General features: G+C 39.3%; 1 protein-coding gene across 1 annotated transcript in view; it reads left to right on the forward strand.

The window, feature by feature from the left end:
• Positions 1 to 12,686, forward strand: part of FNDC1 (fibronectin type III domain containing 1) — a gene marked incomplete at its 5' end in the record, with an annotated part of 90,521 nt that overhangs the window by 40,916 nt on the left and 36,919 nt on the right. Inside the window, 7 exons of the mRNA XM_081336021.1 lie at positions 1,012 to 1,129; positions 2,436 to 2,623; positions 3,873 to 3,980; positions 6,067 to 6,255; positions 8,983 to 11,649; positions 12,366 to 12,484; positions 12,574 to 12,685. Of these exons, the coding sequence (XP_081192147.1) occupies positions 1,012 to 1,129; positions 2,436 to 2,623; positions 3,873 to 3,980; positions 6,067 to 6,255; positions 8,983 to 11,649; positions 12,366 to 12,484; positions 12,574 to 12,685 (3,501 nt within the window). The remainder of the gene's footprint in view (positions 1 to 1,011; positions 1,130 to 2,435; positions 2,624 to 3,872; positions 3,981 to 6,066; positions 6,256 to 8,982; positions 11,650 to 12,365; positions 12,485 to 12,573; position 12,686) is intronic.

Genomic DNA, 12,686 nt, shown 5'->3' on the forward strand with positions numbered 1-12,686 from the left:
CTGTTGCACCGGGGAAGTTCCCGCACTCCGAAGAACTTTAGAGGAAGATTTAGCCGCCATCTTTCTTCACTTTCACTTGTTGCGCACTTTCACTTTAAGTTTATAAAGTCCATCAAGCTAAAGAGTAAAAATAAAAGTCCTCTTCACCTGAACCTCCTGTACCGCTCTGCCTGCTCCTTTTACTCCATAGTCTTTCCTTCTGGCAGGGGTGGTCGCAAACGCCTGGCTCCGCTCCAAAACGAGACGCTGTGCAGCTCGGAGCTAACCCAGGCTTCGGAGGGGCTCAGTCCTTCAGCCGCCCAAACTTTCAGCTCAGGCGGCCCCGGAGAGCTCAACCCCTACCTGGGGCCTCACCCCCTCCTCTTCTCCCGAGGAGGGGGCTTCAAATCCACCTAAACAGCTGATCGGCGCTGTTTTAGATGGATAAACACAGCTGCGGAGCGGACAGCCCGGAGACGGCTGTCTTCGGCGCTGCGTCGCCACCGGAAGTCATTTGTCTGCAGAAATTTTATAGTTTGTTTAAGCCTTCAAGGTCCTTTATAGACAGCCTTGATAATTAATCTGGGTGCTGTTCAGTTATATTGACTATTTTTTTTACTGTATTTGCTTTTATCTCATATTGTTATATGGTAAATCATCCGGAGGCTTTTGTAGAATACTTGGCCGAATAAACAAATACATGTGTAAATAAATAAATGTTTTTCTTAAAATCAGCCAAGTGCTGCCACAGCAATTTTTGGTGGTTTTAGAAATCTGAGATGGAATTTGATGCTTTTCTACTTTTGAAAGTTAAGGAGGAGGGGAAAAGCCAATTCAAACTCTATTTCCCCCCCACACACACACACGCACACACATATTGGATTCTTAGCCAATGGTTAGAATGCTGACTCTTTGTCTAGAGGAATTTAGATCTAATCCTTACCCCCACTGACTATGTAAACTTTTCCCTTCTTAAAATCAACTTCCATATTCATGTCCCAAACACTCATAAATCCTGTTGTCTCATTTCAGAGGAAGATGGACTGGAAGAAACGAAAGACATTGCTGTTCGTGTTATGTCCTCTCATTCAGTACTGGTCACATGGACAGATCCCTTCGGTGAAAAGCAGAAAAGGCCAATCCCCTCTAGGTACTAAGCATTAATCTGGGCTCTTTACATAGGCTTGCCGCAGGTATGGCAATTCTAGCTTGTTGCTTGCAGCTTTGGAAATCTAGCACGGCTGGGCAATACTTCAAGGAAAAACAAATCTGACTGATTTGCTGCCCCTTAACCACAGGGCCAATACAACTTTAGTGCCACAGGGCCAATACAACATAGTGCCATGTCCAATATGGGGTCAGTAATTGAGTGTTTAAACCAGGGCTAGGCAACCCTGGCTCTTTTATGACTCGACTTCAACTCCCAGAATTCCTGAGGCAGCCATGCTGGCTCAGGAATTCTGGAAGTTGAAGTCCACGAGTCATAAAAGAGCCAAGGTTGCCTAGCCTGGTCTAAACTCTATTGTGAAGCTTTTGGCAGTTGTCTCAGATTAAAAGTATTTCTTCCATGCGGAAAGTTCTTGTGAAGCATTCTTTAACAGGATTTGTTGAAAGGGGTAGAGGTGCAAGAATTTCAGCAAGTGAACAGTATCTAATTTGGAATCATTATATTCCAGTACATTAAGTTGCAGTCGTGTAGACTCTTAGTTTCTCTTTAACTACTTTATATGAATCAGTGGACAGGCATTTTTTTTTCTTCACTGATTGAAAAATCTGCAGCTGGCTGTTTTACAAAGCCATCTCTTAAACTTTAGGCTTGCTGGATGGCTGTAATGTGGGGTTCAACATGTATCAAATTGAATTTCATTCTGAGATTATGTCAACGCTGCTAACATCGAATATTATTGCTTGACAAGAGACGAAGAAGTAGCCATTTCATATGTTAAACTTGTGTATTGCTTTAAGAGATTTAGTTTAAGGTTGGGAGGGGGGATGAGTAGGATTGCACCTTTGAAGGGCATCTCTAACCAGAGAAGATAAGACCTCGGGCGGGTTTTCTAACGGAAGGGAAACTGATTCTTTAAATTAATTGGAGAATATGATTAATGACAAAATTAGAAAGGTGGAGAATTGTGTTTTAATATATTGTGCAAGGGGCGGAGATTTCAGATTCCAGCTTCCTTCGAGCAAGCATTTGCCGGTGTATTAGGCTAATAAAGGACTTTTAAGGTAAACAATGCCTCAGAGTCACTTGAAAAACCCATACATCGGAAACTTGACATTTATTCTTCTGCTGTCACGTCCTGAATATTCTGATCAAGAGTATTCTGCTATCCTTGAGGAATTTGCCAAGTTCTTCAGGGGTTGGGTGCACTGTGCATGTAAAGTAGTGATATCTGAACCTTTGCTATTGTGCATTGGGTTAATCCTGCGTTCTTTTGTCACGTTATTTCTAGGCAATATACTGTCCGCTACAGAGAGAAAGGGGAATCTGCAAGGTGGGATTACAAACAAGTATCCAACAAGCGGGTCTTGGTGGATAAACTAATTCCAGACACTATGTATGAATTTGCAGTTAAAATCTCACAAGGAGAAAGGGAGGGCAAGTGGAGTGTTTCAGTTTACCAAAGAACTCCAGAGACTGGTATGTATTAAGTATTATCAAAATTGTGCCAGTTAAATCTTTTTTGAGAATTGTTAAGGTTCCAGTCCAAAAAAATCCCCCAAATAAAATCGTCGTGTTAAGGTAATTTTCTTAGCCACAACATGAACATGATTTGCCATTACTTCTCACAGGATAGGGTTTCTACTTTCCCAGTCTGACATACAAAGCTCAGCGTCTGCTAAGCTTCCGTTTTAAAATCAGCCATGCTTGGCTAAGAGCTGCTACCTAGTTGGGCAAAGCAGGCAATACTGTTTTATATGTCAGTTTGCTTTTGATTTTTTTCATCTTTAACCAATAGGACCAGCTGCTTCAGTAATTTCTCAATAAAAATAACTCTCTCTCTCTCTCTCTGGTCTTTAATTGGCTATCTGTCTGTCTTATCATCAAAGCAGTACTATACTGACAGGCATGCATGGGTTTAGAACAGGGGTCCTCAAACTTGGCCCTTTTATGACTTGTGGACTTCAACTCCCAGAATTCTTCAGCCAGCATGCCTGGCTGAGGAATTCTGGGAGTTGAAGTCCACAAGTCATAAAAGGGCCAAGTTTGAAGACCCCTGGTTTAGAACTTCTCTGAATTGTTTATATTATACTGTAAAAGTGTAGCATGGAGAGCAAGCAATCCCCAGCATTTTGTAAATGACAGGCATGTTTGGAAATTGAAGGACATGTGGTGGATGCTTTTGTAAAATATCTACCAGAAGGATGCTTGCTGTCTCACTGAATAACTGCTACATGTTTATAATCAATTGCACAGCATCATTTTTTCAGAAAGCTGTTTGCCACTCATCAATCCCCACCTCATCAGAATGTTCCCTAGTCTTTAGCTAGTGTCCTATTCCTGGCATGAGGGCACATTTCCAAATTAAACACTAGATTGCAGTGATCCATCACCTTTGTTTTATAAGAAAAGTTGTGGGTTCTCTTCAGAGTCCAGAGGAATGAAGCATCCCAGTGTCTCATATGAAGAAATATATGAGACAGGGAGCCTATTGGGCATTAAATAAAGTGTTTATTTATGAATCTCTTTCTTTCTTTCTTTTTCTTCCTTCCTTCCTTCCTTCCTTCCTTCCTTCCTTCCTTCCTTCCTTCCTTCCTTCCTTCCTTCCTTCCTTTCTTTCTTTCTTTCTTTCTTTCTTTCTTTCTTTCTTTCTTTCTTTCTTTCTTTCTTTCTTTCTCCCTTCTCCCTTCTCCCTTCTCCCTTCTCGTATTTGCTGTTTATTTTGCAGCTCCTGCTAGTGCCCCAGAAAACCTCAATGTGTGGCCAATTAAAGGCCAAACTCCTTCTGTTGTGGCTACCTGGGATGCCCTTGCAGAAAGTGAAGGAAAAGTCAAAGGTAAATGGGGGAAATAAATTAAAGAACCTCATGTGCTGATTTCACTGAGCTAAATAATAATAATAAATAAATGGCAAAAGCAGAAAACTACACGCCCAATCCTGATCTAAATCAGCAAATTGAACAGATGCACTGCCCTCAAATGTTTCTCCCTTTTTTAGAGAGGGATGCAGGGGTCTGCTAAAAACCTGAAACGACATTAGTAGTCCACATTGTTGCTGGGGGGGGGGGCATTCATATGCTGGAAAGCAAAAGAATATAGTTGTACTTTGAATTCTGGTATCTATAATCTAAGTCAGCATGAGACCACCAGTTTTAGGATTGCAACGCTGAACACACACACCCCAACTCAAGTCTCAGCAAGCTGAAAATAAAAACCTTCATGGCATGCCCCCAACAAGCTAATATAACCCCCCCCTTCCCCAGAAAATAGCCACTTCCACCCTAGGAACCAGTCCCGACACACACACACAATGGCACAATAGTGCAAAGCCAGGAATGCAGCTGCTTGTGGAATTTATGGCCCGCAACACAAAGCAACAAGGAGGAGCTGCAGCCGCTTTGTGTTCAGCCACTACAGTGTGGAGAAGCAGGGCTAGGAAAGAGCCAACTTCCCATGGAGACACACCTTCAGAAGTAGGTGACTGTGAGACAGAAGGCATAGACAACAAAGTTCAAATGCAAGAGAAATGGGGAATGACCATTCATTCATTCATTCATTTATTCATTCAATTTCCCTTTAGAGTTTCCAAGATTATAATTTTAAATTCAGATTTGCATTTCTGAAATCCATGTGGCTCTTGCTTCTTTAGTTTGCCAGTTGTATGGGGCTTGATTCTGTCCTTGGGGAGAACCCACAGCATCTAGCCCAGATCAGCAAGTTGCTGGACCACCTGTCCAGTTGAGGTCCCCTCCACAACTCGGGCCCACCCCTTCCCAAACCTCCTTGCAGCCTCAGCAAATGAATGGGATTGTCACATGCAGCCAGTGGGTTGCAACTTTCAGACCTTTGACCTGAATGATACAGAGTTTATGGAAAATATAATGAAATGATGGATAGAGATAACACTCAAAAAACAATTACCCAAGCAACTGATATTAAAAGTACATCCAGCTCAAGTACTTCCAAGTAGCTAGCAACAGAATTGTTTCATTCTGTAATCAGAAACCCTTTGAACATCATTCACTTTTTGAACTAAAAAGAGAGAGATGCCAATTAAAGAGTGCTCTATGTCCTGTTCCATTTTCATGTGAAGTCTGTTCTTTGCTTGTTTGTGACTTAAATGTTAGATTTGTACAAGCCATAAAGGAATGCACAAAAATATTTATAAATTATAAATTACACTTTAATTTAAAAAGAATACCTATCCAAATAAAGGCGTGCCATTGCTAGTAGGCATCAATATTGTATTCAGCTCTTTTCATATTGCAAAGTCAACATGAGAAACGCAATCTTTAATATGAAAAAGGAAACCTCTGTCATTTTAAGATTGTTATAACCCAAAAATAAAGAATACATAAACAGAAGATGCAAATTCATTAGTCTTATGATGATATTGATGGATCAAGGATGGTAATTCCATGGCCTTAAGTTTTATTTGAATAATTAATTGATGATGTTCTCTTACTGTTTATGTTTCCTAAGTTTTTTATATGAATTCTGAACTATACTGTAAACTATAGGCTATGGGGAAAGGTTACACGTATGAATATTGTTTCCCATACAAACAAAAAAAATTCTGCATGATGAATAAAGAACTTTGAATGAAAACCAATCTCCCTTACACACACACACACACACACACACACACACACACACACACACACACACAAAATGTTCAACTTGTATTAATGTATATGTACTAAGATGAACAATTCACTTGCCTGATACATTAGAATTGACTATCACTGCTACCTATATATAAAATGCAGCATCTTTTATAGCCCAGCTTTTGTCTTGACGTGCATTGCCAGTGTATTAATTTTAGTAATGCACGTTCTAATTCATCCTACCCATACAGTCTGTCCACTGGAAACAGGATTGTTTTCAGTTTCCTACTTCCAACCGTCTGCCAAATTGTTTCAGAATACATTCTCTCATACGCCCCGGCACTCAAACCCTTCGGCGCAAAGTCCATTTCCTACCCAGGAGACACTACATCTGCTTCAGTGGAGGGACTGCAGCCTGGGGAGCGCTATGTTTTCAAAATTCGTGCTGCAAACAGGAGAGGCCAAGGCCCTCAGTCGAAAGCCTTCAGTGTCGCCCTGCCAGCACGTAAGTACAGTGGCTCCATTGTTCACAAACTTCTTGTTGCCTTTTTTAATTCATCGCATCTTGATAATTTTGGAACAAACCCTGCTCCCTTCCAGATGATTGAATAGTTTGAGGGGGGTAGGCAAAGGGGTAGGAAATCTTTAAGGCAGATACAGCCTGAAGGCAGGACAAGAAGCAATGGATGGAAACTAATCAAGGAGAGAAGCAACCTTGAACTAAGGAGAAACTTCCTGACAGAACAATTAACCAGTGGGACAACCTGCCTCCAGAAGCGGTGAATGCTCCAACACTGGAAGTTTTTAAGAGGAGACTGGACAGCCATTTGTCTGAAATGGTATAGGGTTTCCTTGGATTAGATGATCTCCAAGGTCCCTTCCAACATTAATAATAATAATAATAATAATAATAATAATAATAATAATAATAATAATAATAATAATTAATAAATTATTATTATTATTTATTATTTAAAACTTTTATTCATAAAACATGAAACTCAGTCAACTGAACACTCAAACTGACTGGCACTAATGATTGACACAGGTTGCTCCCAGCATCCTAGGTATCAACCAGGTATCTCCTTAAAATGTGAGATGTTCAGAGTAGCACAGTTTTTTGTAGCTTTGCTGGAGTTATTGCAGGAAGCTGCAATTTCTTGATGTATTTTGCAAAGTTTTTGGACATAGTTCCCAGTGCCCCGATGACAATGGGTATCACTGTTACACGTTTCATCTGTAATCGCGCAGTTTCGATGGCCAGGTCGCGGTATTTCATAATTTTTTCCAGTTCTTTTTCTTCGACTCTGGCATCTCCTGGTACAGCAATATCAATCAACTGTATGCTTCGGTTCTCTATGACTGCGATATCTGGTGTGTTGTGTTGTTATTATTATTGTTATTGTTGTTGTTGTCTCTGTAGCCTCCTCTTCCACTAATTTCAGACCCTTTTGCTGGCCTTGGAGGTTTTTTAAAAGGAAGACAGGTAAATGAGGTGATAAAAAGAGAAAGAGTGAAAACAGTGAAGAGGACTTTGCCCATATCCTCAAAGGTGTGCTGCTAATATATAAGAGCTGATCATTGGCTTCAGCAACCATGCTTCTCCACAGAACATCTGAGGAATGAATTAGGCATTGAGGCTCATCTCTGCTGTCAACTGGCTGAAAAGACTAAAATATATACAGTATATTAACAATTGGCTCTCAGAAGTCAGCTCCTGCATACCCTGCCTAATACCCTGCCCACTTGTGTCTCCAGCTGTACCCCTTCTTGCCACGGGGTCATCCAGCACATAATCCCTGAAAAAATGTTGTTTTTGACAGAGCAAAGTTTTCCCATGTTTAGGCTCATGCAGCCCTTAGTTGGATGGATCCTAAAACATGCCTCTTTTAGGCAGAATGTTCTGCATTAAATTCCAGAGGCTAGATCAGGGGTGTCAAACTGCTGGCCCGTGAGCCGGTTTCATCCTACCGAAGCCGCACCCACCCCATTGCTGGCAATGCAAAAAGAGTTGCGATACGTCGTGACACGTCATGTGATCTGGTGAGTTTGACACCCATGGCCTAGATGGTGGCAGAAGTTAGGCATATTTCATTGGTTAATCCAGAAGCTGTATATGTACTATTTCCATTTTGCATTGAGTAATTAAAATATTGTAAGACTGTGAAAATCAGAATGTTCAGAAACAAATTTATATCATCAAAATGTTTTTCTTTGTTTCCTGATTCCGATGTTGGACTATATTCCCTAAAAAATATCTGAGAGTTATATTTGAAACTGAATAATATTTTACTTTGATAGTGATCATATTATGTGGCATTTAACATCAGATATAATTTCTAAAAGCACAGCTGATGGCATTTAGTTTGTCCTAATGCTGAGTAACTAACATTTTTTTTCCTTCCTTACTCCTCAAGAATAAAAAAGCAGTAAAGTCTAGAAGTCTTTAGAAATTGATGTGTTAAGCTAAATTTTCATGTTCAGAAAACAGATTTAACAACAACAACAACAACAATAATAATAATAATAAAGTTGGAAGGGATCTTGGAGGTCATCTAGTCCAACCCCCTGCTAAGGCAGGAAACCCTAAACCATTTTAGACAAATGGCTGTCTAGTCTCTTCTTAAAAACTTCCAGTGTTGGAGCATTCACCACCTCTGGAGGCAGGTTGTTCCACTGGTTAATTGTTCTAACTGTCAGGAAGTTTCTCCTTAGTTCTAGGTTGCTTCTCTCCTTCATTAGTTTCCATCCGTTGCTTCTTGTCCTGCCTTCAGGCACCTCTTCTTTGTGGCAGCCCCTAAGATATTGGAACACTGCTATCATGTCACCCTTCATCCTTCTCTTCGTTAAATTAGACATACTCAATTCCAGCAACTGTTCCTTATATGTTTTAGCCTCCAGTCCCCTAATCATTTTATTTGCTCTTCTCTGTACTCTTTCTAGATTTTAAAATATTTTATTAATATTTATATCGGCTTTTAATCCCTATCAGTAAACAATTCTGAAAATATACTACCATAATTATAATTTTAAAAACTATAGATAATTACAATGCAATATGTTTTATTACTTAATCTTTTCTTCCTTCCTTCCTTCCTTCCTTCCTTCCTTCCTTCCTTCCTTCCTTCCTTCCTTCCTTCCTTTCTTTCTCTTTCTCTCTCTCTCTCTCCTTTTTCATAATTGTTTATTTTTTATATTTTTTATATTTGTGTTCTCTTGTCTCTTTGTTTAGCCAATACAGATGAATTGAAGCCGAATCAACAAACAAATACCGAAGAAGATTTGGAACCTAAAAAGTCTATGAAAATTATGCCTTCTTCCCCTTTTCTAACTTCTTCTGCCTTGTCTCAAAGTGCTTCACCATCCTCGTCTTCTAAGCATTTTTCTAGTCACCCAGTTACTTTTCCTGATGAGGTAGATTCAAAATATCCAATTTCTGATCCAAAAAATAAAGTCTTAGATGGTTCGAAAAAAGAAGCAGAGCTGAAAATGGCTTCTCATTCTACAGAAGATTGGGTTGATTCTGTCAAGGCAACATCAACCATGCAACCCAAAGTTCAGAATATTAAAGGGAATGTTAAATCCCATTCCGCCATTAAACCTGCACACACTTTCACATCCTCAGATAAAGCACCTCTCAGGACACGAACGTTAGCAAGGGTAGGGCAAACAAATCCTGATACGCCTAGATCACTACCATCTTCTTCCCTTCCCAAACATACAGAGGATGAAACAAAGGATCTACGACAGGACAGACCTAACCTTTCTCCTGTCCCTAAAGGTACCGTAGATAATTTGCCTGTAAATAATGAAAATAACAACCAACTAGACAATCTGGAGGATAAGCCTAGAACTCTAGAAGAGAGCCATTCAGTTTTACTTTCAAGCAAGCAACTGTCTGCGTCTCGGAAGACAACTCATAATAGACCCACCAAATTGCGTTTCCCTTCTATATCAGTTAAATCTCCTTCACCAACCGCAGCTGCAAAGTTTCAAAATCATTCACATCACTTCTCTTACAAACCAATTATGCCTGATACCGGCGATATTCTCGATGATAAGAGCAGAGGAACAGAAAAAAGAGAGCAGAAATTAAATTCCAGGGCGTCTTCTCCTCAGGGAGGTTCATCTCCATCTATGCAAACAAAGCCTCTCACATATTCCAATCGCCATGCGTTGAGAGATCCAAAAATAACTACCTCTGCTGTTTCTGCTGCTGCCACCCATACTTTACCTCATTCACATGTTTTATCTTCTGATAAACATAGGTCCAAGGGAAGAGATAATTCGGATGATAGTGAAAATGAAAAGAGTGAAAGAGAAGGTGAAGAAGAAGACAAACAAGGGTCATCATATTCTAGACCAAATTTTAGGCCCTCTTCAGGCCTGGCTACCTCGGAACGTTTTGATTTATTAAAATATAGATCTGTTATTACTTCTAACCGATTTGCAAATAGAGTTACCAATAATCATGATGCAAGAATGCAACCACCCAAAGATCCTTCTGCCACACAGTCTTCCAAAGTTCATCCTCAATTTAGTTCTCGTATAGCATCTGGCAGTACCAGTCTTAGGTCTAATTTCAACATTGATAAAAAACAGAGAAGTAAAAATGAAAATCCTCTACCATCCACTCCTCTCCATAGTTACTCACCACCATTTTCTAAGCAGTCTTCTTCAGTAGATGATTTCAAAAGGAAACCTGTGGCTGACACTAAGAGTCACCACAGAGTTACACCAACTAACAAACCTAATCTTGTAAACATCCAAGGAAATAACCATAATAAAGAAAAAGAAACCACAGATACAGATTCCTCAAGAATATCTGCAGAAAAATCATTTCCTCTACATTCTCCTACTTCCTGGTCTCAGCTTGATGATCGCAAGATCAAGACTGCATCTCCTAGGACAAAACAAACATCATCTTTGTCAAAGAAACCAAACGCTGCTTTATCCCATAAAATTGTACAGCCAGAATCCATTCATTCCTCAAAAGCATTAACTGATTGGGCACAAGTCCGATCCTCTTTAAACTCAAGAAGTGATCTGATGTCGCTTTCAAAGAATGACAAAGAACTTACTGATAATGACAGTGCAGAAGACAAGGAAACAAATGTTAAAGAGGAGCAAAGAGGATCTCCTTTAACACCTGCCAAAGGAGTTCCCACATCTAGAAGAATATCTACATCTTTGTCTCAGGGAAGAACCCGCTCTCTTTCAAAGCATTTTAATTCTCGGTTTGATAGAACTGATGAAAGATCTCCAACTCAGTTGCTACCAGAAAAACAAGCTGGGTCAAGGGTTATAACTTCTACTGAAGTTACCTCTAATACGTATAAATTGCCTTCATCTTCACCTTCCCAAAGATCTAAATATGTACAACCGACATCTACCTCTTCCAAAGACACAATCAGAGACTATCAATACAGTAGAGAAACTTCTTTGAAACAAACTCATCTTTCAGAGCCTCATTATCCATCTGGGTCTAGAATTTCAAGTAGGGTAGCATCCCAAATAAACAAAAAGCATGGACTTTTCCAGCCAACCTCTACAAAGGTTGAACTATCTCCAAAACTGCCCTTCTCTAAAATACATCAGTCAATTTCAAATAGTGATGATGATTACGAAGACTATGACCAATCAGATGTAGAGAAAGATCCTATTTTGTCTTCATCAGCCAAGACTTCACAAATTTCTAACAAACTGAAATCCTTGCCAAAATTAAACTTGGCTTTGCCCCACACCTTTGAATCTGTGTCTTCTCATAGTCGCTTGGCTTCTAGTGTTTCTCCAACACATTCCTCAACTTCTCCCTCAGTGCCTCCTGTTCAACGAATACAGAACTCAAGATTATTAAATCCTTCTCAACGACATCAATTTCGGTTTCCTCATAGACAAGGTGAAGTATAATTCATAAACTTTCTAGTTAAATTGAAAGAGAAAAGTTTTACGTTTGGGCGGTAAGAATCTCATTAGGGAAACTGGTTTGTTTTGGAGCCATCTCCTAGTTTTGTGTTATAAAGACTTGTAGTCTCTGAACTTTTGCACAGTTCTGCAGACAAATATCATTGAACCGGTATTTCAGTGAAAATCATTTTGTCATCATCTCTCACTAAGAAAGCCATATTTTTGTGTACTAATTAATAATCATATTAGATAGTTTTAATTCCTGGTAGATGTTTTTTAGATGTTTCATATACGTAGTGCCTATCCTAGGTTAATTAAAGAAACATATTTGTTAGGTAGCACATAAGTTTTACGTACTTAGGTAGTATATAGAATTGTAAAGCAAAGCAAAAAAAAATTCATGAAAAAAATTAATGTGTGATGAACATGTTTTGTAGGCAAATGTAATATGTAAACAAACACTAAAATAGTGGCCATATGAAACATAGAAACACATTTTGTACTGTAGAGATACATTTACAATTATTAACCCCAATATGATTAGGTAACCTGGTTTAATGTGTATGCCTGAAAGACACCTTTATACATGCTCATTTATAAAATGTATTTTGCCATGTTGGAATGATTTGAATTTAATTCTGAGAATTGTCATTTCCCTGAATGGGCAAAATGTTTGATTGCTGTATGTTTTCACCAATTATGTTTCAGGTAATGGTAGGAGACCCAATGTGATGACAACAACAGATCTAAATAATAAAATAGCTCCAAATAATAATGGAAAACGAAATGGACAAAAAATAATAAGTGGTCCGCAAGGTGTAAAGTGGGTAGGGAGACCTTCTTTTAAAATATCTGAAAGATTTAATTTTATATTCCTTTGAGTTGGAGGACCTTTCAATCAACATATTGCTTTTAGATTGTAGATCTTGACCGAGGGCTGGTGCTGAATGCTGAAGGGAGATATCTCCAAGACTCCCAAGGAAAACCTCTCAGAGTAAAATTGGGCGGAGATGGCCGCACTGTCGTTGG

Source organism: Vipera berus, assembly GCF_964194415.1.
Source record: "Vipera berus genome assembly, chromosome: 1".
NCBI lineage: Eukaryota > Metazoa > Chordata > Lepidosauria > Squamata > Viperidae > Vipera > Vipera berus.